Source organism: Sphaeramia orbicularis, chromosome 5, assembly GCF_902148855.1.
Source record: "Sphaeramia orbicularis chromosome 5, fSphaOr1.1, whole genome shotgun sequence".
Taxonomy (NCBI): domain Eukaryota; kingdom Metazoa; phylum Chordata; class Actinopteri; order Kurtiformes; family Apogonidae; genus Sphaeramia; species Sphaeramia orbicularis.
The window spans coordinates 45,378,167-45,405,053 of NC_043961.1; the positions used below are offsets into that span (position 1 = coordinate 45,378,167).

The following is a 26,887-nucleotide window of genomic DNA, read 5'->3' on the forward strand; positions in this document are numbered from 1 at the left end:
GGCTTAATGAATCTGTCTGTTTATCCTGGCTTGGTCTTTGTGCAACCGATTAAGCCTGGACTCCCTTATTTAGGATTCGCTGAATGCAGCTTAGTCAGTTATCCTGGATGACGGAATCCTAGTTTTGTGCAATGGACCCAGGTGTGCATACACAGTTTACAATGTTTGGCCTCTGAAAACATGGCTGAAGGCACCTGCACGAATAGCACTCTTGAGATCCATGGATAGTGGCTCCAGCACAGACCCGGTCTGTCTGGTCCAAGAGTACGAACCTACGGACCCGGTTCGAGCGCATGGACCCGGCCAGTCTGAGTACACCTCCGTCCCGTACAACTATCTCTCTCTCTCACTATGACATTGTGAATGATTTAGTATGGAAAATGGCCAAAGAATCTCCCCTATGACCTGTCCAACTCCTTTTTTTCCCCACTCAAAAAAACACTCAGGAATTGACAGGAAAATTGATCAGGAATTGGATTGGTAAGCAGAATCAAAAATGGCATTAATATTGATAAAATCCTATCAATTCCCACCCCTAATGCAGATGTCTCTTATGGCCATAAGGTGCCATCTTTAATGCACATTTGTATGTTTGATGTTTACATGTTAACATTTTAATGTTTCTGCCACCAGAAAGTACATTGTGTATCTCATTTTATTTCTTTGTTTCAAAATACAACTTGGTTACATTATTATAATGATAACTGTGATAATTTTGTCAAAATACCCGTGATCTGAAATTTTAATATCGTTGCATCTCTATACATGCATGTGTGCATGGTTCTTACTTCTGGACGCTGGTTCCAATGGTCCCCAGGAAGTCCTCCCACTGCTGGGTCAAATTTTCTGAACCCAGTTTAAAAAAGCTGATCTGTTCACAGAGAAACAAGATAAAGATTCAGAGGTCAGGTTTAGTCACTGTAGAACATATCAGTGCAGATCAGTCAGCTGGTTTCAAAACTGTCAAGCAAACAAAAACCTGGAAGGGAATTAGAGAAACCAGTTTTGCTCAGTTTCTGACATCCCAGAGAACATCATGACTATATTTAATTACTGAACTGTGTCTCCATTTTCTTTGTGTGTGTGTGTTTTTTTTTATTTAATTGAGAGGGGGCAGTATCTGTACTATCACTAAGATGAGCGCAGAGTTTGGATTTTTGCTAATTATTTCCACCAGGTTAAGACTTATGAAAAAAAGATATTTTTTTCATCCCAACATTGGAATCAAAACAGAGAATCAATAAGAATCATAATAAATACTCCAAACCAAAATCACAAATTGCAAACAATATTCAATCCTAGCAGCTGGAGCTGAACTGGGGATTGTGTAGGTTGTGATTAAAGCTGTACCTACCAATCTGGCATTTCACACAGCACTTAGTAAAAATTTGAACATGAACAACCTGCTTCCCTCCAAAGCCCCACCCGCTTCCCCCTGCCTGAGCTATGACGCTCCCCTCCACTCACCTGACGGACGCGGTGGAAGCAGAGGTGGAGGCTTTTTTAAAGCCCTTTTTTCCAATTATTTAGACAATTTAAAGAACATTATAAACTCTAAAGCAAATAAAATCAAAAAACTATGTCAAGTACATAATCTTATTTCATTTATATAATTTTTACTTTATATCTCGAGCTTTATTTTTTAAATTTATTTTTACTTACATTTGTTTCTATATATTTGAAATGTAAAATATATTGTGAAATGTGATTTTTTTATCCTATTTTGATAATAATGTATATATGCTGTTCAATTGTTCAATTAAAAAAAAAAAAAAAAGGTGGAGGCAGAGGCGCGTTCCACTTTGGTGTGGCCGTAGACCCCTCCCTCAGCAATCAGACACATCATCCACCTGTGGACTCCTTTATCATTAGGAGACCCTGTATTTAAGGGTCTGGTCTGTGCAGCGCTGGATCATTGTCTTCACTGCACCTCATCACCTGGGCAATGAGGTGCCCAGGCGATGGACGCGAGCACTGTGAGTGAGGACTCCGCAAATTTTCCGTGGACATTTGAGGTTTCATAGTCCATACATTTATCATCCTACATCATCCTACATTGTGTGATACCATGTACGTGTAAGCAGAGTCCTGCGGTCATAAAAATTTTGCTTTTTGTAGACGTGTCTGTGCAGTCAAGTACACCCGACTCCTGGGCTTTATCTCCATCCTTCATTCACCGGACTCTGACTGCTGCAATCGGGTTTTTCTGTTTGTTCTCCTTGGTTGTTGTTTCTGGTAATAAATCAGTTTTTTCCCTTCAAAACATGTATTTGAGTCCTATCCATTCACACCCTAGACAGGAGACTGCAGTCAGTGACAGGAGGAGCAGCACGAGTGGAATGTCAGATTCAGAGGTACCGGTATGGGATGGCAGTAATGGATGACTGATAGGAGGCTCAGCCAGGCTCAGCCAATTATTTTATTCGGACTGAATAAAATGATTGGTCAGACTTTTATCAGAAATACATGAGAATTAAACATTTTTTTAGTTTCAAAACCTGGTGGATTTCTTTTACATTTTAGTTTGACACGCTTATTAGGAGCATTTTAAGATGACAAAGAAAAGTGTACAATTGCAGCTTCATACGGTATAGCTTTAAAGCCCTGAGCTGTTGTGTGACTTTTTTTAACGTGTGTACCTGAGCCTGCATGTAGCCCAGTAGAGGCTCCAGCAGTGCTGTTTTCTTCTTGTACTGCAGAGTGTTCAGAGAACAGAAGTAGTGCATCATGGTTTGATGCTGTTTCTTACGAGAAGTGTAGACATCTTCCACTGCCTCTGCCCGTGCCTTAAAAAAACATTAAGAAACACACAACTTGGCTAAAGTGAGTGTACTGCAGGGGAGAAAACATGGTGTCATTTACTACTTCTAGGTTTTGTCGTACCTTGTCGTTGTCCCTCCGTTTGGACAGGCGGCTGTATCTGTTAATTGCCATGTCATGATCTGGAAATACATGCAAAAAAATATTCTCTTAAGGGTTAAAGAAAATGCAGCGCAGAAACTGAAAAAAACAGAAACACAGCACCAGATTTTGAAAACAAGTGGAAACATGAGTCTGTGATTAAGAGTGGCTGTAATTCCTTGATTAAAAATATGATGATTTGATGGAATATGATGCATTGCCGTAGATGACACTACTAGTAGTATATGAAGTAGTTCAAATGAGCTGAAAGTTAATGATTCACCACAGTGACTCATTAATCAAAATGTGACATACTTCTGAAATGTGCTGTGTCAGTAGTAAAAAATAATCCAAAAACGTCAGATACAATAGTTTTACCACTGACAGGAACCATTGTGGTGGACAGTGAACAATAAACATTTCATAATTTAACTATATTTGGCTGATTATTCTTCTATTTTGTTTTTATATTACTTCACTGAGCGCATATAGTCCAAACAATATTTGACACATACAGAGAGTTTGACAAAAACCAGCTGCTGAAAGTAAAAAACAAATTAGTTTACCAGAGAGTGAAAACAGATTTCAGAATAATATATCAGTGAATGATAATAGTACAATAGCTAATAATACAGACTTACCATCACTGGCAATCTGGAAGACTTCCTTTAGGGTGAGGATCTCTGCAGACACAGACAAACAGAGGTCAGAGGGGTTATTAGTGAATGTAGTAGGGTCAAAGGTTCACAAATACTGACTCATGCATGATGATCTATTACCTGTTTAAAGCTGCGGGACACTTTCGTGACCAATTTTTCATCACATCTGTAAAACCCCAGTCTTGCCTAAGTATCACGAATCCATAAGTCTTTCTGTGATTACTCACCTGAATCTCTTGCATCACGGTGAACAATTTCAAAGTGCCATCGACCATAAACAAACCATGTGTTTACAAACAGAGCCGGAAGGTAACTCGGGCATCTTCGGAATTTTCTCGTGACATGCATTGTGAGAAACGGAGGTTTGCACAGCCACCTGGCAGCAGCAGCTGCTACAGACACGACGTGGAAACGGCAGGAGCTCCCTTCCCTCTATGCATATTCCTCCAGCCGTTTCAGCCGTTTCCGCGTCGTGTTTGTTTTATCCATATAATATCATATGGTTGCGCTGCCACTGTCAGGCAGCTATGCAAACCTCCCTTTCCCACAATGCACGTCACAATAAAATTCCGAAGATGCTCGAGTGACCTACTGGCTCTGTTTGTAAACACATGGTATGTTTATGGTGGATGGCACTTCGAAATTGTCCACCGTAATGCAAGAGATTCAGGTGAGTAATCACAGAAAGACTTACAGATTCATGATACTTAGGCTATGACTGGGGTTTTACAGATTTGATGAAAAATTGGTCACGAAAGTCTCCCGTATCTTTAAAAAAGAGAGCACCTATGACTCCTAAAATACCTTTTTTGCAACAGATATTTTACATAATTTTCGCAGAAAATTGAGTATTTACTTGAATTCACAATGGCTGAGTTATTGCTCAGTTGTTGCTTTTGGGATACTAAAACACAGCTGATCCCTTGTTCATGTTATTAAGATCACCTTTGTCTTTCACTGCTCAGATGAACCAGAAGTGTGGCATGAAAGAGGTCTGTGATAATGGAAAGTGTTTATAAAGATCAGTTTACAGTGATCAATAGCTTATGGATCAAAAACCAGAATCATTCTGATACAAATGTTATTCTCCTAAAGCTGCCAGTAGCCAGTGTTAATTTAACTCAGAGTTAATTTTAAGTGTTCTCACACGAGGACTGGTGCACACTGTGTGCACTTGGAAATTATTCTCTTTGAATAAACAATGTCAGAAAATGAATGGGCACCTGCTACTGAAGTGACACATATTAAATGGACTGAAAATGTGCAGGCATGTGATGGTCCACTGCTGCTGGTGAAAAGGTAACAGTGGGTAGTTGTAGTATGTATGTGTATGCATGCGTAATTTAAGAGGGGCAAAAATATCAACCCATATCTTTAAGTACCACTACCAATGTGATGGTAAAGTAAATAAACCGAAATATCGCTGGTAAAAGAAAACTATTAGACTTAAGCCCTACTCGGATGAGATTAGTTTTACATAGGTATGTGGGGTAAAGTAATAATTGCCAGAGATTTTAGTCCCGTCCGAATGTACTACATCAGTAATCATTACCGAACAATGTCAGTAAAGATTACTGTGAGTTTTACCTTCTGTAAAAGGCTCCGGGAAAATGACCCCAGGTAATACTAATCCTGTGCGAATAGACCAGTAGTTAATATCTTTGTAGATATTCTGTCCTATTCTGTTTACAAGTGGTTTTTCACAGATTTTCAAGGATGGAGGCTCATGCAAGATGCACTCAGTTTTCCAGTAGGCAGTCGGATAAGTGCATGTGAAACCTCATGTCACCCCAAGTCTTAGATTTTGTTTCTGTAGTGGCAATACAAAGCATTTGTTGCACATGTAGTCATTTAATAAAGGTACTGTTGAGTTCACATACCACATATGTATAAACGAGTAAATTTAATAACAATCTATTAAAGCCCGACTGATATGGGATTCAGGCTGATGCCGATTTGGGGGCTAAAAAAAGCCAATATCCAATATATCGGGCGATATCCGATATAGTGGCCAATATATGAAATAAGATCTACACAGGATATAAAAATGTTGTATTAGATAATTGTGGACAGGTGGATTAACAGTTGCATAAATCTTTGTTTATCTCACAAAGATAATTTAAACAACTTTCAAACGCTGTATAACAGTCCTATATTAGACTAGTATGTGACCTGTGGGGAACCACGGGTTGTAGATGTGGTAGTTTTTATGCTGGGAAGAGCAGACTTTTAGGAAAAGATGTATCTATATTTTATAAGTAGTGACATAAAAATTGTTTAGTATCTCATTCTTTAAAATGTAAGCGACACCTACCTTTAATGAGTCCAACTACAAAGCTAACTATGCCATCACAAAAATAATTAGCGCAAAAAATATTACTTACCACAAAATTATGTTTTCCCTCACAAATTTTGATGTGTCTGCCCCAGGGCACTACAACTTTCCATGTGGACTGAGGAGTAAACTGAGCATATGCAGAGTGAATTAGGTGAGTCCTAAGTTGTTCCTGATGGGAACAATTGCAAGAGTTACAACTGACCTGTGTTACAATTGTCCCTGGTCTCCCCTACACTATTAATACCTAGACGTGCCTGCAGAATGAAACTGTGAGGTAGACAGGAAGTGCATGGACATGGGTGTGTGTGTGGGGGGGGTGAATAGTTCAAAAGACTGGGGGGGTAGCAGTCCGTGATTTTCGGATGGGGGGATTAGCGTCCATCCTTGTCGGAGCGCACGCAGGGGGGATGATAGCGGTCCATGATTCTGTGATTGTGTGTGTGTGCATGTGTGTAGGGGGGTGATAGCGTGATTGTCCGAGCGGAAGTGAAAATGAAACTGACACGCTTTACTGTTCCTCTAACTCTCCGGGCAGCACACATACACAGGTGCAGCAAGCGACAGAAAGGTAAATTTATTTATACCTGTGGGTAGACTTGTTTTGCAGACAGAGTGAACTGCATTTGGCATTACCACAAAACACACACTGAACCTGTTAGGCAGGTACTTGATTGAGTGTCAAGACAAAAATTAATCGGTGATATGCTATAATCGGCCCGATTAATCGGCCGACCAATTACTACACTCTATAACATATGGGAACAACTGCATTTAACCGACTGGGTTCAGACACAAGCACTGAAGTGGCTGTCGGATTCGGGTTGGGTTAAGACAGAACTATGCGGGCCGAGCCGGGCTCTGTTTTGGACACTCAAGCCTAACTGGAAAGCAATGTCATATGCACATGACAACAGGAGGGGATGGTGGTGTGTGAATGGATTTAACCCTCCCCCTCCCACTTGTTGTAGTCTTACTGATATTTCTTATCCCTTGCGAATTGTCCATTAATATTATTGACATCCTGTGGTAAAGTGGCATTACCCCACATACCCATGTAAACCTAATCCAGGCCAAATAGTGCTTTACACATTAAAGGTTCAGTCATAATAAACATCTGATGAACATAATCACTATTAGTGGTTCCCAAAATAATGTGAACACTGGTGAAAAGTGCTGTTCATCCTGTGTCGCCAGCATCAGTATAAACCAGTGCCGGACCGTGCATTTCACACCAAGGCCTTCAGTAGTGCTCCGTCTGAATCAATCCACCCCTCAATAACTATTTTATGGTTATAAAAACTATCTTATTATGCAGAAATTCAGTATAAAGAGCAGTTGCATCACAGATAGACAACTCGTGTAGCCACAATAAATGCCTTTACTGAATAAACAAACCCACGGTGCACAAGTGTCCTTCTACTGCAGCTACAGCTGCAACACACATAAAAACGCATCAATAATAACCTCATAAACTTGCAATATTATTTAGGAAAATAGCAACATTTTACACACAAAAAAATCTAATTATTTGTACACAAAATCCATCCTCCTTTCTTTCCTCAAAAAGAGTTAAACTCCTCTGTTGTACAGATTATCCGTACGGGTACTGGTCGTAGTTAGTGGAGTAAAAGTGACAGACAAATCCTTTTCCTGGTTGTAACTGGCTTGCTAGCTTCAGAATTGTCTGACCTTTCTTAACGATGTCCAGCGTTTTTTGAAAAGTCCGTCTTGAAAATGGCTTTGACAATAAATCGGCAACCGAATCCATTTCTTCTCCTCCTTCAGCCATTGTGGGTTGAAAAAACAGCTATTAAATCAGCACAACTATATTTCTGTTCGCGCAGCTCGCTACAGATACAGTTTGCTAGCTTTGGGTAGTACACTCTCTGACTATCCAATCAAAGGGTGTGAATACACTAACGTTACCGTATGCCTGCTAGAGGGCCTTGGTGTCGCTAACTCAAAATATGATTGGTTGAAGCAACCGTTTCATCGACACTTACGTTTTGCTAGAGGGCCCACAGAACTGATTGTGAAGGTCTCCAAGCAGATTTCTTTAACTTTGACCCTGCCTGGCAACAAATGATGGCTGAAATGTGATTGTTTAAATGATTTAATGTGAAAATACATGTCTGGAAGCAGCACAACCAGGGGAAAAGCTACGAAAGGAAGTGGACAGACCATTTGGAATTATTTAATAAGTATTCATGGACAAAATATAATTAACATCTGTGATTCAGATATTTTTTTTAGGCCAGCAGAGAAGGCCTTGCAGGCCCTGATGGCCCACCACTGGTATAAACACTGAAGATGTGTTGCCCATGGGGAGTGTCTTCAGGAAATTATTCAAAGACATGAGAAGTTTGGGAATCCAAATGTCTTATGAGAACTGATGTCAAGATCAAGTTTACTGACAGGATTGTACTGTTGGTCAAAAATCATTTGGCAGTACACCTTGGGTAAAAATGTGTTTGTTTGTTTTCTTTATATAATTGTCAGCTTAATAATATATTACATAAATATTTAAGAAATTGTGCATCCCAAAAACCAAGATAGTGATAAAAGCAGACCACCTAAAAGTGTCCTAACACCCTTATATAAGCTACTTGAGGGTAATAGTGAATCATAAAAAAGTCTTCTGGAAACACTGATAAAGCCCTTGCCTGAGCTCATCATTACTGCTAATAATTAGTGCAACTGATCCCAACACTCAGGTCTCAAGAAACTAAAAAATACACTTCAAAGCCACATACAATACTAGTAAGACAAACTCTTAAAATATTCAATATTCTGTTGTCAAATTGAAGTGCTGTATGAGGCCAGATGATAACTTCAATATGCACCTCAAAGGAATTGCTTGTAGATGTAACAGTTTAGTCATTTTCTTTATATGGAAAGTCTACTCAGCTTTAACCTTGGCCATCGGATGACAATTTGATATCAGGGTTTGTTGACACTAACAAAAACCAAAGAAAATCAACAAATAGATCCTTTACACTGGAAAAATCAGCTGAACTGTTTCAGAGATACAATAAGGTTAGATAAAACCAGTGAAATGAAGATTTATGGTGGTTTTGTTATTCAAATGTTATATTTCTTACCCTTTAGGTCCCTCTCTTTAAACTGAGTGATGGGAAACATCATGGCATCTGCAAGCTGAGTGGACAAGACAGCATGGCAAGAACTCAGCTAGAAAACAGAGAGGAGGAGTTCATTAAAAAAGAAAAAAAAAACAACATTCAACCAACATATGACCATTAGGGACGCAACCAACCCAACTGTTTCACTGCCAATACCAATTCACAGGCTTTTTAAATTGGCAAATACAGAATACTGATCTGATACCAGCAACAAACTTCTGTTTATCACAGACCAGGGTAAAACTAAAAAAAACACTAAATCTAACAGATAAATACATATTCAAATTTAATGAGTTTCTTTTAATTACTAATACACTCTTCTACTGTGGAGCCTTTGTTGTTGGTTATAAAAGGACGATTGTTGAGTAAGGAATAATTTGGTAGAAAAATGAAATAAAATAATGAGTTACATATGATAATCACTGGCCACTACTAGACTGTAAAAGTTGGAGTGTAGTTGTTGCCCATGTGCAGACTGATAATTATACATATCCCTTTTCCATCAAACTGGTTCCAGGGCCGGTCTGGAACCGGCCAAACCAGTTCCAAAGTGGTTCCAAACAGGTTCCGGGTAGGTACCAACTTTGAGCTGGGCTAAACCGGGGCCAGACTAAGCACCGATGATGCAACCCCTTGCATCATTGGTGGGTGGGGATTACAGACCCTAATGGGAACAGCGAAAGCTATGAACCGACAGTTTTAAAACTAAAATCAGCGGGTTTTTTAGTTAAGTTTAGTTTTTAGAGAAAGCGGAACAGACGGCAAAAATAAGCAGCAGTGGACAGAGGAGGAGATCCAGTGTTTTCTGACACTGTGGGCTTCACCTTAAGTCCAAGACCAGCTGGAGGGAGTGTCTTGCACAAAGCTGGTGTTAAAATATAGAGAGACGGATACGATCGGACCTGAACCAGCTTCTAAACAAACTAAAGAAGATAAAGGAGGACTACAGGGACCAGAAAAGACAGTTTGGATGCAGCAGACAGCCAAAAAGAATCCCACATTTGGACCTGCTGGACTGGGTTTTAGTGGACCGGTGAATCTGACTACCAGTGCATTGAACTTGGCCACAGCAGACATGGACTGGAGGCTTTGGATTGTGGACGAGTCTGTTGTTCAAACAGAGGGAAACGGTACCAGTAAGTTTTGTTTTTTAAATGCATGGTTAATAGTTCACAGTCAGCTTTAGAGATTAAAGCGAGCTGCAAATGTTAAATGCTAGCTATCGGTATGCTAACAACAAGCTAACAATATTTTCGTGTTGTCTCCGAAACACTGTTTCCTCCGTGGGTTCATAAAAGTCAGAACTGAACCCAGTAGTTAACTGAACAGGGTTCCAGTAGACAGGGTTATTGTTCTAACAGTAGTTAACTGAACCGTTTTCCAGTAGATAGGGTTATTGTCCACATTATGGAGAACATGTCAAATTAAAGCACTTTTTCTTTGTTTAGTTCTTTACAGTTGTTGTCCATGGACGAGGAGGCAGATTCACAACAACAGCACCTGGATTTTTCTTCCCTTTTGTAAAGTTTTTGAAGCATTTTTTATTTGAGCCTTTTTTTTTTTTTTTTTTACTTCAATGTGAATAATCCCATTTGAAAAACATAGTTCATTTTGTCCATGTTTTCCTATACCTCACATAAATTTGGGTAACAATACTGCTCTGCTGATCTCCCTAATTAACTAATCTAACTATTATAGACTACACTGGGGAACAATTTGAAAAAAATTTTCTGTTGAGTTAGATTTTTATGCTGATTAAACCTAAAATTGGCATGCTGATTCCAAAACTGCAGTCAGTTTTTTTCTAGCACGTCAAGTTTTTTCTCCACAGCTTACCCTCCAGATAAGCAAAATTCCACTGATAAGGTGTAGTAAGACTTGCCAGCTGATTACAATTGGACTCATCTACAGCTATGTGGCAACTTGTTTGTGCAGTCACAATTGAGACAGTGCAGTGAGAGGTGCGTGCAGCTCCCAATAGGTCAGTACTATCAATATCTACAAACAGAAAGCTAGCATAGTAGGAATTAAGAAGATTTGTGCTGGCTTTTCTCTTAACCTTGTAACCATGGGCATACCGTTGTAAGTTCTATTTCGTTTTACGCTGTTTTTTTAGTTTTCAAAGCTTGTAACTATTCCATCTTAGTGTTTTTTTTACCTAGGTATATATTTCCTTTGTTCCAGATCATGTCTGCTCCTGCTACTTCTCGTCGTAAATGCCTAAACAACCATGACTCCTTTTGCTTTATTTGTGGTAGTTTCACCATTCCAAGTCAGAGGGCAAACATCAGTGCCTTTGTCAAACAAGCATATTTTGCATATTTTAAAGTAAAACTCGGTGATCAAGACAAGCCATGGGCCCCTCACAGTGTGTCGACAATTTACGGATGTGGACCAAAGGAACACGTGAAAAGTTGGCATTTGGTATCCCCATGGTTTGGCGAGAGCAAAAAGATCATTGCACAGACTGTTACTTTTGTTTAGTGAAAACATCAGGATTTAACAAGAAAAACAAAAGTAAAATAGAATATCCTAATCTACTGTCAACTATAAGACCAATGCCTCATTCAGCTGAAATTCCAGTGCCAGTTTTCGAACAACTACCTCTTCTAGAAGATCTGAGTGATGCTGAAGACTGCAGTGACAGCAATGATGCAGATTTTGAAATTCCCGAGGATTCAGTTCGTAGGGGATTTGATCAGCACAAGTTGAATGATTTGGCACATGTTTTGGGCCTATCAAAAACAGCTTCAGAAAATTTTCATAAATCAAGCACATATCTGTTAAGTACAGTATTTTTCATATTTTTAAAGAAAATGGGGATCCTATAGTTCAAAAACTTGATGAGATAGAGAAAAACTGAGATCAGCTTTGGATTCCGCACCCAAAAATTAGTTAAAAACAGCTGTCAGACCTAACTCAACAAAAACTGTGTTCCCTAGTGCTATCCTCGCATTATGCTTTGACGTATATAATACAGAAACCCATACATTTATGTTTATGACACATGCCACAGACTGAATATTTGTGTTTTTTGTCTGTGGATTGCAATATAGGCTTGTAAACACAAGAGCAGCGCTTGCGTCTGGGCGAGTGTCTCCCGCACCAGACCCAGTCATGTGATCACGTTTTACAAGGATGCAATGACACGGCCCTGACTTGGCTCTTGGCCTATGGAAAAGCAAACCGGTTCTTTGGAGGCACCCGGTTGGAACCAGTTAGGAAACCAGCTCTAGAATCGGCACCGAACTAGCACCAGGTTCTTTTTGGTGGAAAAGGGGTATTAGAGCAGCAAAGCATTAGGCCTTTTGACACTAAATGCCTACAGTCCAATATTTTATGAAACAGAAAAATGTAAAATGTTCAAGTGGACGCCTTGCTACAACCCTGGTGAAGTCTGTAAGTAATACTGAGTAAATTAAAACCATAAATTGATATTACACCAGTGGCAGTGGGTCTGTGGGTTGTGCATTTGAGTTTTCCGATGGTATCAACCAACTTCATCTAAGAGTTTGGATCTTTTTCCCTTCATCCTGCTGCTAATGCTAAAGCTTACGCTAATGCTAAGCTAGTGACTCAGTCATACGTGCTGGAGAAATAAAACAGACCTTTTTACACTACAACTCACCAAGTAGACAACAAAGGACAACAGTTATAATTTACAGTCATGGACAAGGAAGTTTTCAGCATTGTCTGTGGTTTTTCAGTTTGCTGCCTCCTACAGTTGTACTGTGCCAATGATTTGCCTGACAACAGATGTAGTACCGACACATGGCAGATACTATATATACACATATATACAGTACAGGCCAAAAGTTTGGACACACCTTCTCATTCTTCGCATTTTCTTTATTTTCATGACTATTTACATTGTAGATTCTCACTGAAGGCATCAAAACTATGAATGAACACATGTGGAATTATGTACTTAACAAAAAAGTGTGAAATAACTGAAAACATATCTTATATTCTAGTTTCTTCAAAGTAGCCACCCTTAGCTCTGATGACTGCCTTGCACACCCTTGGCATTCTCTTGAGCATCAAGAGGTAGTCACCTGAAATGGTTTTCACTTCATAGTGGTGCCTTGTCAGGGTTACTTAGTGGAATTTCTTGCCTTATTGATGGGGTTGGGACCATCAGTTGTGTTGTGCAGAAGTCAGGTTGATGCACAGCTGACAGCCCTATTGGACAACTGTTAGAATACATATTATGGCGAGAACCAATCAGCTAAGTAAAGACAAACGAGTGGCCATCATTACTTTAAGAAATGAAGGTCAGTCAGTGTAGAAAATTTCAAAAACTTTGAATGTGTCCCCAAGTGCAGTCGTAAAAACCATCAAGCGCTACAACGAAACTGGCTCACATGAGGACCGCCCTAGGAAAGGAAGACCAAGAGTCACCTCTGATGCTGAAGATGAGTCCATCTGAGTCACCAGCCTCAGAAATCGCAAATTAACAGCAGGTCAGATTAGAGACCAGATGAATACCACACAGAGCTCTAGCAGCAGACACATCTCTACAACAACTGTTAAGAGGAGACTGCGTGAATCAGGCCTTCATGGTCAAATAGCTGCTAGGAAACCACTGCTAAGGAGAGGCAACAAACAGAAGAGATTTATTTGGGCCAAGAAACCCAAGGAATGGACATTAGACTAGTGGAAATCTGTGCTTTGGTCTGATGAGTCCAAATTTGAGATCTTTGGATCCAACCGCCGTGTCTTTGTGCGACGCAGAAAAGGTGAACGGATGGATGCTACATGCCTGGTTCCCACCATGAAGCATGGAGGGGGAGGTGTGATGGTGTGGGGGTGCTTTGCTGGTGACGCTTGTAGCCGGATGACGGTGGAGTGAGTGAACAGACTCAAAAACAGAATTATAAATTATATTATCTTCCTCTCCGTGTCAAACCAAATTCCTGAACAACCATGCTGATTGGTTGTTTAGCAGGTCAATGCCCGGACATCCTTTGGAAATGACATTTACGAAGACAGATGATCTTAAGGAATGAGCCTAATGGAACTTGCTTACACTTAGTGACTGTTGTCCTCTCAACATCTGTGTTTCATTATGTGCTCATCCAGAGGTGAAGATGAACCCAGAAACGAACAAAGGACTGAATGACAAAAATCCCTATATGTGCCATGTTAATAATGTATTACATTATGTGTTAATGTTGATTAACTCAGCACGTTAACTCTTTTATGCACGTAATACTTCAGCCATTCGCCTGACCTGTGGTTTCACATATGTGTGTCCTGATCATGTTCACGGTGAATTATGTGAAAGTAAGAGTATCACTGCTTATAGCATGTCTGAATAATCATGCTATTATTTTACTGATGCTTAAGTGAGGTTACAGGTGATGTATAAAGTTTAAGAGGATCTTATTTGAGGATGCAAAGTTTTCTTACAAGGCTAAGCCACAGTCCTCTCCCCCTCTGTCTTCCCAAGAGGGAAGAGAAACGTGATATTTTGAATATTCACGAGGAGGTGTTTTCCCGCCGAAAACAGACAAAGAAGGCAACGCCCCAAGGCATCGATAACTCATCTATATGCACGAGGAAGGCGTGGCATCTCCTTGGCTCTCAGAGCTGTTCCATCTTCTCCTGGCGAGCTTTCCAGAACCAGCCGCCAGAGCCAGCTGTGAACCTCCTCCAGCCAGCAGAACTTCAGAACTTCAGAACTTCAGAGCTTCAGAACTTCAGAGCTTCAGAACTTCAGAACTCCAGACCTTCAGGCCTCCAGCGCAAGCACGTCGCTTCACAGCCTGTTCCTGCTTCGAACTACGTCAGAAGACTTCATCCATCCACCGTCAAGGCCGTGCCAGTTGCTGCATCCGCACCGCAACAACTTGTAAGAAAACTTGCTCCTGATTTATCTGAGTTGGTGTTATTCCAATTTAAGTAGGTTTACCTCAACGTAACCTCACTAACATTATAATCTCTTGAATATAGCTATCTGCCAACTTAATTTACATATTCTCCTGTCCATAATCTCCTGCTCCTTTTGTTGTATTTGTCTCTTGTCTTTATGTTATTTGTGTGTCTTAGTTTAGTTAATAAAGTATTTATATGTATATAAATCCATTGCCTCAGTTGTGCTTTGTGTACTATTATTCAAACATGGGTTCACTGTGCAGTCAACGAACTATCAACCTATGCAAGATTTCCAAATTATTGTTTTGAGTTGATTTAAGTTTAAGTTTGGTTATAAATCTATAATTAAATTAATCAATAAATCAACACTCAATTAATAAATAATTTGGTATCCAATTCTTGCTACACGCTGTTGGGGATTTATTCAAGATTGAAGGCAACCTGAATCAGCATGGCTACCACAGCATCCTGAAGTGACATGCCATTCCATCCGGTTTGCGTTTAGTTGGACCATCATTTATGTTTCAACAGGACAATGACCCCAAACACACCTCCAGGCTGTGTGAGGGATATTTGACCAAGAAGGAGAGTGATGGAGTGCTGCGCCAGATGACCTGGCCTCCACAGTCACCGGACCTGAACCCAATCGAGATGGTTTGGGGTGAGCTGGACCGCAGAGTGAAGGCAAAAGGGCCAACAAGTGCTAAGCATCTCTGGGAACTTCTTCAAGACTGTTAGGAAACCATTTCAGGTGACTACCTCTTGATGCTCATCAAGAGAATGGCAAGAGTGTGAAAAGCAGTCATCAGAGCTAAGGGTGGCTACTTTGAAGAAACTAGAATATAAGATATGTTTTCAGTTATTTCACACTTTTTTGTTAAGTACATAATTCCACATGTGTTCATTCATAGTTTTGATGCCTTCAGTGAGAATCTACAATGTAAATAGTCATGAAAATAAAGAAAATGCAAAGAATGAGAAGGTGTGTCCAAACTTTTGGCCTGTATTGTACATCCACATATGTGTGTATATAAATATATATATATATATATATATATATATATATATATACATATATATATATAAATGTATATATATATAGATAGATAGATAGATAGATATACACACAGGGTGGGGAAGCAAAATTTACAATGAACATTTAGTTGTTTTTTCTCAGCAGGCACTACGTCAATTGTTTTGAAACCAAACATATAATGATGTCATAATCATACCTAACACTATTATCCATACCTTTTCGGAAACTTTTGCCCATATGAGTAATCAGGAAAGCAAACGTCAAAGAGTGTGTGATTTGCTGAATGCACTCGTTACACCAAAGGAGATTTCAAAAATAGTTGGAATGTCCATAAAGACTGTTTATACCGTAAAGAAGAGAATGACTATGAGCAAAACTATTACGAGAAAGTCTGGAAGATACTATTAAAGAAGAATGGGAGAAGTTGTCACCCGAATATTTGAGGAACACTTGCGCAAGTTTCAAGAAGCGTGTGAAGGCAGTTATTGAGAAAGAAGGAGGACACATAGAATAAAAACATTTTCTATTATGTAAATTTTCTTGTGGCAAATAAATTCTCATGACTTTCAATAAACTAATTGGTCATATCCTGCCTCAAAATATTGTAAATTTTGCTTCCCCACCCTGTGTGTATATCTATCTATCTATCTATCTATCTATATATATATACATTTATATATATATATATATATATATATATATATATATATATATGTGTGTGTGTATATATATATATATATATATATATATATATATATATATATATATATATATATATATATATATATGTACACACACACACACACACACACACATATATATATATATATATAGATATATATATATATATATATATATATATATGTAGTGTGGGGAAGCAAAATGTACAATATTTTGAGGCAGGGATTGAAAGACAGTGTATGACCAATTAGTTTATTGAAAGTCATGAGAATTTATTTGCCACAAGAAAATTTACATAATAGAAAATGTTTTTATTCTATGTGTCCTCCTTCTCTCTCAATAACTGCCTTCACATGCTTCCTGAAACTCGCGCAAGTGTTCCTCAAATATTCGGGTGACAACTTCTCCCATTCTTCTTTAACAGTATCTTTAAGAAAGTCGACATTGCTGTGTGATGTTCTATTGGTAGCATGTTCTAAATTGCCCCAAATAGCATAATCCAGAGGGTTTAGATCTGGGCTAGAAGGCGGCCATAAACATGATTCCCAAAAACTGCTAAAGTTGGATTTGTTGCTGTTGTCAACAAGTGTTTTGGTGTTCTTGTGTAAGATTTTAACTTCAAATCATATTTTACTGCATTTCTAACGGTCTTGTTGTCTACCTCAAGTTCAATTGCCATTTTTCTCATGGATTTGGTTGGATCCTTTAGGATTTTGGATTTGAGAGCTTTAATAAAAGCCATAGTATGTTTTTTGTTGCTTCCTCCACTTCCAGACTTTCTCGTAATAGTTTTGCTCATAGTCATTCTCTTCTTTACATTATAAACAGTCTTTATGGACACTCCAACTATTTTTGAAATCTCCTTTGGTGTGACGAGTGCATTCAGCAAATCACACACTCTTTGATGTTTGCTTTCCTGATTACTCATATGGGCAAAAGTTTCTGAAAAGGTATGGATAATAGTGTTAGGTATGATTATGACATCAATATATGTTTGGTTTCAAAACAACTGACGTAGTACCTGCTGAGAAAAAACAACTAAATGTTCATTGTAAATTTTGCTTCCCCACCCTGTATAATGAATAACTACTTAGACTTGACTTACTATGAATAAAGTGTATCACACATGTGAACACAGAAAAACATACAACTGAACTGACCACATTCGCCTTTGGACTGAACAAATGTCAGACCAATAGCTAACATCAATGATAATGATAAATCAAAACTGATCATTTGACAAAACCACCATGACAAAAAATGAAAAATATCTGTATTCTTTCTCACCTCATCTATTACTTTTGCAAACTGCTGCAGGGTGGAGCTCATCACCTCGTCATCACTCCCGAGAGGAAATCGCTGCAAACAACAGTACAAAAGGCTAAAATCACTGCAAAAGCAAATGAGTACAACACAGTGACTACATTTACATGATCAAAATATTCCAGTTCTTGCCCTTATTGTAAAAAATATGTCTTAATATGCTGTTTACACATATGATGAAAATGAACATTCAACTAATATTGGTGTTTACATGCAGCTGTACATGGTTTTTGCACTGTTTTCCATTGGTGGCAGACATCATACTATGGGCTCAGCTTCCCTCTTTTATTACCTCAAATTCATCTTAAAAATTTTGACTTTTTGATATTTGCATGGATTGAAAAACCACTTATCAACTGTCATAATGTTTAACAGCAACACATTCCTTTTCTTTGTCTCTACTCCAGCAATAAAAAATTAGAGATGACAGACACATAATCCAGGTGATAAAACTGCCATTTCATTATTTGCCATGTAATAGAAATGCTCTATTCTAAATTCTAAAAAATGCTTAATTCAGAATATCCTAATGGAATACAATATTTACGCGACAGTTCAAAATAGTCATATTTAGAACAGTAGTGGAATATTAACGTGCATATAAATATGCTCAAAGATGTTACCTGTTTGTCATATTCTTTAAGCAGTCTGGAGGTCAGGTGTGTAGCAGCACTCAGATCATTCTGGAAATAACAAACAGCAGATAATATTACCAATTAAAGCTGCAAGCAGCATTGAAAGGCCCTCACCACAGGCACGTCCAGTGCAAGTATGTCCATCGTTCAGCAGCTGGCGCTCTAGCACCAAATTTTAATGTCTTCTGATGAATGGGTGTAGACCTGTGAGATTGACAACTGATTCAAATTTGAAGCAAATCTTTGTTTGTATGTCCGATCTAAAGAATTTTTTGTATAAGCAAATTTGTCGGGGGAACTATGCAACCAAAATTCCATTTCTTCCATTGAATGGGTGTTGGCCTGTGAGATGCACCACTGAGTCAAATTTGAGCCAAATCGGTGTTTGTATGTCCGAACTGATGCAATTTTCATAAAGGTAAATTTGTAGGGGGCGCTATAGCGCACGGGTGCCACGGGCACGTTCAGTAGAAGTATGTCCATCGTTCAGCAGGTGGCGCTCTAGCACCAAATTTCAATGTCTTCTGATGAATGGGTGTAGGCCTGGGAGATTGGCAACTGATTCAAATTTGAGGCAAATCTTTGCTCGTATGTCTAAACGAAAGAAACTTTTGTATAAGTAAATCTGTAGGGGGAAATTTCAGTTTCTTTTGACAAATAGGTGTAGGCCCGGGAGACAGATGTCTGAGTCAAAACTGAAGCAAATCGGTGTTCGTATGTCCGAACTAATGTCATTTTTGTACATGTACATTTGTAGGGGGCGCTTTCGTGCGAAATTCCTATTTCTTTTAATAAATGGCTTTAGGCCTCGGAGACAGACGTCTGAGTCAAATTTGAGCAAAATCGGTGTTCGTATGTCTGAGCTGGAGCAATTTTTGTAATGGTAAATTCTTGAAGAAACTTTGCAAATTTTGCGACATCGTCACACAAAAACAGTGACACCGATCCCAAAAATTCGGCTAACTTTTGATGCCCCACTTCTCTAGATACTGTACACCGATTTTGAGCTCATTCGGCCAAACGGCCAAGGAGGAGATAGTTAAAATAAAATACGACGTCAGCGAAAACGCTGACTCAGAGTTTTTGAAATTTCAATCCAATATGGCCGACTAAGGGTTGGTTTTGGGGCGTGGCCATTATAATATTTTTTGTTTGTCTCCTCATGATGAATCTGTGTACTGATTTTCTTGGCTCTACGACAAACTTTACGTTGGACATGCTCCCGTTGGAGTAATGTATTTCCACTTTTCAAGGAGACGCTGTCGCAACATTTCTTTACCGACATCTATGAAACCTATATGTAAATTCAATTTTGCATATTTCTGAAATTTGGGAAAAATTTGGTGACTTTTCGTAAATGTTCAGTGGGTCAAAATTGAGCTCAAAGCGCAGGAGAAGGAAAAAAAAATCTGAGCAAGAACAATATAGCCTTTTCTTTGGCAACCACATATTTGGCCTTATTTGAAAGCTCTCGAGGTCCCCCACATGTCTGTGGGGTCGGATGTCACATGTCGTGCACTTACACCCACATGACTGACCCCGAGTGGGCGTGGCCCATTGACTCCCATTCATTCTGAGCAGGTGTAAATATGCGATTTGTGCACGTCATGTACATCGTCGGAAAGGTCTCAGTGCCGTGAATGTGAATATGTGTGAGAGTGGCGACAGTGGTGAAAGGCGACCGCGTGACTGGCGATTTCGTCCCCATGCGCCCACTGCAGACTCAATAGGCCCTGCGCCGGCTTTACTCAGCTCGGGCCTAATAAGACAAAAAAAAAAAAAATTAAAGCTGCAAGCGGCATCTAAAGGCCCTCGCCAAGGGCACGTCCAGTAGAAGTATGGCCATCGTTCAGCAGGTGGCGCTCTAGCACCAAATTTAAATGTCTTCTGATGAATGGGTGTAGGCCTGGGAGATTGACAATTGACTCAAATTTGAGACAAATCAGTGTTCGTATGTCCGAACTGAACAAATTTTTGTATAAATAAATCTGTAGGGAGCGTTATGGAGCCAAAATTCAATTTGTTCCATTGAATGGGTGTAGGCCTGCGAGATGTACCACTGAGTCAAATTTGAGCCAAATTGGTGTTTGTATGTCTGAAGTAAAGTAATTTTCGTAAAGGTAAAATTGTAGGGGGCGCTATAGCGACAAATTGCAATTTTTTCTGATATATGGGTGTCGGCCTGAGAGATCGACATCTGAGTCAAATTTGAGGCAAATTGGTGTTCGTATGTCCAAACTGAAGCAATTTTACTAAAAAAATTTTTTAAAAAACTTGTAGGGGGCGCTGTATTGCAAAATTTCAGTTTCTTTTGACAAATAGGTGTAGGCCTGGGAGACAGATGTCTGAATCAAATGTGAGACAAATTGGTGTTCATATCTCCGAACTGATGTCATTTTTTTAAATGTACACTTGTAGGGGGCACTATAGTGCCAAATTTCAATTTTTTTTATAAAATGGGTGTAGGCCTGGGAGATGGACGTCTGAGTCAAATTTGAGCCAAATCGGTGTTTGTATGTCTGAGCTGAAGAAATTTTTGTAATGGTAAATTCGCGAAGAAACTTTGCAAAGTTTGCGACGTCGTCACACAAAAACGGTGACACCAATCCAAAAAATAGCTTTTGATGCCCCACTTCTCTAGATACTGATTCTGATGAATGTGCGTAGGCCTGGGAGATTGACAACTGATTCAAATTTGAGACAAATCAGTGTTCGTATGTCCAAACTAGAGAAATTGTTGTATAAGTAAATCTGTAGGGGGCGCTATGCAGCTAAAATTAAATTTCTTCCGTTGAATGGGTGTAGGCCTGTGAGATGTACCACTGAGTCAAATTTGAGCCAAATCGGTGTTCATATATCTGAATTAATGCAATTTTCGTGAAGGTAAATTTGTAGGGGGCGCTGCTGAGCGACATGGCAATTTCTTCTGATAAATGGGTTTAGGCCTGGGAGATTGACAACTGATTCAAATTTGAGCCAAATTGGTGTTCGTATATCTGAAGTGAAGTAATTTTCGTAAAGGTAAATTTGTAGGGGGCGCTATGGCACCAAATTTCAAAATTTTCTGACAAATGGGTGTAGGCCTGGGAGATAGACATCTGAGTCAAATTTGAGCCAAATCGGTGTTCGTATGTCCGAACTGAAGCAATTTTAATTAAAAAATATAAAAAAAATTTGTAGGGGGCGCTGTAGTGCAAAATTTCAGTTTCTTTTGATAAATAGGTGTAGGCCTGGGAGACAGATGTCTGAGTCAAATTTCAGCCAAATCAGTGTGCGTATGTCCGAACTGATGTCATTTTTGTAAATGTACATTTGTAGGGGGCGCTATAGTGCGAAATTTCAATTTCTTTTAATAAATGGGTGTAGACCTGGGAGATGGACGTCTGAGTCAAATTTCAGCCAAATCGGTGTTTGTATGTCTGAGCTGAAGCAATTTTTGTGATGGTAAATTTTCGAAAAAACTTCGCAAAATTTGAAACCTCGTCGCACAAAAACGGTGACACCGATTTAAAAAATTCGGCTAAATTTTGATGCCCCACTTGTCTAGATACTGTACACCGATTTTGAGCTCATTTGGCCAAACGGCTTAGTAGGAGATAGTTAAAATACAACGTCAGCGAAAACGCTGACTCAGCATTTTGGAAATTTCAATCCAATATGGCCGACTAAGGGTGGGTTTAGGGGCGTGGCCATAATAATATTTTTTGTTTGTCTCCTCATGATGAATCTGTGTACTGATTTTCGTGGCTCTATGACAAACTTTATGTTGGACGTGCTCCCTTTGGCGCAATGCATTTCCACTTTTCAAGGGGGCGCTGCAGCAACATTTCTTTACCGACATCTACGAAACATATATGTAAATTCAATTTCTCGCACTCCTGAATTTTGGGCAAAATTTGGTGAGTTTTCATAAATGTTCAGGGGGTCAAAATTGAGCTCAAAGAACAGGAGAAGAAAAATAAATAAAATAAATTAAAGCCGCAAGCGGCATCTAAAGGCCCTCACCAAGGGCACGTCCAGTAGAAGTATGGCCATCGTTCAGCAGGTGGCGCTCTAGCACCAAATTTCAATGTCTTCTGATGAATGGGTGTAGGCCTGGGAGATTGACAATTGACTCAAATTTGAGACAAATCAGTGTTAGTATGTCCGAACTGAACAAATTTTTGTATAAATAAATCTGTAGGGGGCGTTATGGAGCCAAAATTCAATTTGTTCCATTGAATGGGTGTAGGCCTGCGAGATGTACCACTGAGTCAAATTTGAGCCAAATATGTGTTTGTATGTCTGAAGTAAAGTAATTTTCGTAAAGGTAAAATGTAGGGGGCGCTATAGCGCCAAATGGCAATTTTTTCTGATATATGGGTGTAGGCCTGAGAGATCGACATCTGAGTCAAATTTGAGCCAAATCGGTGTTCGTATGTCCAAACTGAAGCAATGTTACTAAAAAAAAATTAAAAAAACAACTTGTAGGGGGCGCTGTATTGCAAAATTTCAGTTTCTTTTTGACAAATAGGTGGAGGCCCCGGAGACAGATGTCTGAGTCAAATGTGAGCCAAATTGGTGTTCGTATCTCCGAACTGATGTCATTTTTTTAAATGTACACTTGTAGGAGGCACTATAGTGCCAAATTTCAATTCTTTTTATAAAATGGGTGTAGGCCTGGGAGATGGACGTCTGAGTCAAATTTGAACCAAATCGGTGTTAGTATGTCTGAGCTGAAGCAATTTTTGTAATGTTAAATTCGCGAAGAAACTTTGCAAAGTTTGCGACGTCGTCACACAAAAACGGTGACACCAATCCAAAAAATAACTTTTGATGCCCCACTTCTCTAGATACTGATTCTGATGAATGGGCGTAGGCCTGGGAGATTTACAATTGATTCAAATTTGAGCCAAATCGGTGTTCATATATCTGAATTAATGCAATTTTAGTGAAGGTAAATTTGTAGGGGGCGCTACTGAGCGACATGGCAATTTCTTCTGATAAATGGGTTTAGGCCTGGGAGATTGACAACTGATTCAAATTTGAGCCAAATTGGTGTTCGTATATCTGAAGTGAAGTAATTTTCGTAAAGGTAAATTTGTAGGGGGCGCTATGGCACCAAATTTCAAATTTTTCTGATAAATGGGTGTAGGCCTGGGAGATAGACATCTGAGTCAAATCTGAGCTAAATCGGTGTTCGTATGTCCGAACTGAAGCAATTTTAATAAAAAAAATATAAAAAAATTTTGTAGGGGGCGCTGTAGTGCAAAATTTCAGTTTCTTTTGACAAGTAGGTGTAGGCCTGGGAGACAGATGTCTGAGTCAAATTTCAGCCAAATCAGTGTTCGTATGTCCGAACTGATGTCATTTTTGTAAATGTACATTTGTAGGGGGCACTATAGTGCGAAATTTCAATTTATTTTAATAAATGGGTGTAGGCCTGGGAGATGGACGTCTGAGTCAAATTTCAGCCAAATCGGTGTTTGTATGTCTGAGCTGAAGCAATTTTTGTGATGGTAAATTTTCGAAAAAACTTCACAAAGTTTGCAACCTCGTCGCACAAAAACGGTGACTCCGATTCAAAAAATTTGGCTAACTGTTGATGCCCCACTTGTCTAGATACTGTACACCGATTTTGAGCTCATTTGGCCAAACGGCTTAGTAGGAGATAGTTAAAATACAACATCAGCGAAAACGCTGACTCAGCATTTTGGAAATTTCAATCCAATATGGCCGACTAAGGGTGGGTTTAGGGGCGTGGCCATAATAATATTTTTTGTCTCCTCATGATGAATCTGTGTACCGATTTTCGTGGCTCTATGACAAACTTTATGTTGGACTTGCTCCCATTGGCGCAATGCATTTTCACTTTTCAAGGGGGCGCTGCAGCAACATTTCTTTACTGACATCTACGAAACCTATATGTAAATTCAATTTCTTGCACTCCTGAATTTTGGGCAAAATTTGGTGAGTTTTCATACATGTTCAGGGGGTCAAAATTGAGCTCAAAGAGCAGGAGAAGAAAAATAAAAAAAATAAAAATAAAAATAAAGAAAAATAATAATTAAAGCCGCAAGCAGCGTCTAAAGGCCCTCGCCACAAGCACGTCCAGTGGAACTATGTCCATCGTTCAGCAGGTGGCGCTCTAGCACCAAATTTCAGTGTCTTCTGATGAATTGGTGTAGGTCTGGGAGATTGACAACTGATTCAAATTTGAGGCAGATCTTTTTTCGTATGTCCAAACTAAAGAAATTTTTGTATAAGTAAATCTGTAGGGGGCGCTATGCAGCTAAAATTAAATTTCTTCTGTTGAATGGGGGTAGGCCTGCGAGATGTACCACTGAGTCAAATTTGAGCCAAATCGGTGTTCGTGTGTCCGAATTAATGCAATTTTCGTGAAGGTAAATTTGTAGGGGGCGCTACTGAGCAAAGTGGCATTTTCTTTTGATCAATGGGTGTAGGCCTGGGAGATTGACAACTGATTCAAATTTGAGCCAAATTGGTGTTCGCATGTCTAATATGAAGTAATGTTCGTATAGGTAAAATTGTAGGGGGCGCTATGGCACCGAATTTCAAATTTTTCTGATAAATGGGTGTAGGACTAGGAGATGGACATCTGAGTGAAATTTGAGCCAAATCGGTGTTCGTATGTCCGAACTGAAGCAATTTTAATAAAAAAATATCAAAAATTTTTGTAGGGGGCGCTGTAGTGCAAAATTTCAGTTTCTTTTGACAAGTACGTGTGGGCCTGGGAGACAGATGTCTGAGTCAAATTTGAGCCAAATCGGTGTTCGTATGTCCGAACTGATGTCATTTTTGTAAATCTACATTTGTAGGGGGCGCTATAGTGCAAAATTTGAACTGAACAAAATTTATATAAATAAATCTGTAGGGGGCGCTATGAGCCAAAATTCAATTTGTTCCATTGAATGGATGTAGGCCTGTGAGATGTGCCACTGAGTAAAATTTGAGCCAAATCGGTGTTCGTATGTCTGAACTGATGCAATTTTCGTGAAGGTAAATTTGTAGGGGGCGCTACTGAGCGAAGTGGCAATTTCTTTTGATAAATGGGTGTAGGCCTGGGAGATTGACAACTGATTCAAATTTGAGCCAAATTGGTGTTCGCATGTCTAATGTGAAGTAATTTTCGTAAAGGTAACATTGTAGGGGGCGCTATGGCGCCAAATTTCAAATTTTTCTGATAAATGGGTGTAGGCCTGGGATATAGACGTCTGAGTCAAATTTGAGCCAAATCGGTGTTCGTATGTCCGAACTGATGTCATTTTTGTAAATGTACATTTGTAGGGGGTGCTATAGTGCGAAATTTCAATTTCTTTTAATAAATGGGTGTAGGCCTGGGAGATAGATGTCTGAGTCAAATTTCAGCCAAATCGGTGTTCGTATGTCTGAGCTGAAACAATTTTTGTGATGGTAAATTTTCGAAAAAACTTCGCAAAGTTTGCAACCTCGTCACACAAAAACGGTGATGCCGATTCAAAAAATTCGGCTAACTTTTGATGCCCCACTTCTCTAGATACTGTACACCGATTTTGAGCTCATTCGGCCAAACGGCTTAGTAGGAGATAGTTAAAATACAAATTCAGCGAAAACGCTGACTCAGCATTTTGGAAATTTCAATCCAATATGGCCGACTAAGGGTTGGTTTAGGGGCGTGGCCATAGAATATTTTTTGTTTGTCTCCTCATGATAAATCTGTCTACCGATTTTCGTGGTTCTACGACAAACTTTATGTTGGACGCGCTCCCATTGGCGCATGCATTTCCACTTTTCAAGGGGGTGCTGCCGCAACATTTCTTTACTGACATCTACGAAACCTATATGTAAATTCAATTTCTCACACTTCTGAATTTTAGGCAAAATTTGGTGAGTTTTCGTAAATGTTCAGAGGGTCAAAATTGAGCTCAAAGCGAAGGAGAAAGAAAAATAAGACAAATAAATAAATAAATAAATAAAAATAAAAATAATAATAATCTGAGCAAGAACAATATAGCCGTTTCTATGGCAACCACGTATTTGCCCTTTTTTGAAAGTTCTCGAGGTCCCCCACATGTCTGTGGGATCAGATGTCACGTGTCGTGCACTTACACCCATGTGACTAACCCCGAGTGCGCGTGTCCCATTGACTCCCATTCATTCTGAGCAGGTGTAAATATGCGATTTGTGCACATGTCATATACATCGTCGGAAAGGTCTCAGTGCCGTGAATGTGAATATGTGTGAGAGTGGCGACAGTGGCGAAAGGCGACCGCGTCACTGGCGATGTCGTCCCCATGCGCCCACTGCAGACTCAATAG

At 39.3% G+C, this 26,887-nt stretch overlaps 1 protein-coding gene across 2 annotated transcripts in view; it reads right to left on the bottom strand.

Moving 5' to 3' along the window:
* appl1 (adaptor protein, phosphotyrosine interaction, PH domain and leucine zipper containing 1) overlaps positions 1-26,887 on the bottom strand; it is a 77,656-nt gene that overhangs the window by 35,938 nt on the left and 14,831 nt on the right. For both annotated transcript variants that reach the window (XM_030135354.1, XM_030135355.1), the window contains exons 3-9: positions 18,579-18,638; positions 17,920-17,991; positions 9,000-9,087; positions 3,543-3,584; positions 2,884-2,942; positions 2,640-2,786; positions 789-871 (exon numbers count right to left, since the gene is read on the bottom strand). In XM_030135354.1, the coding sequence (XP_029991214.1) occupies positions 789-871; positions 2,640-2,786; positions 2,884-2,942; positions 3,543-3,584; positions 9,000-9,087; positions 17,920-17,991; positions 18,579-18,638 (551 nt within the window). The remainder of the gene's footprint in view (positions 1-788; positions 872-2,639; positions 2,787-2,883; positions 2,943-3,542; positions 3,585-8,999; positions 9,088-17,919; positions 17,992-18,578; positions 18,639-26,887) is intronic.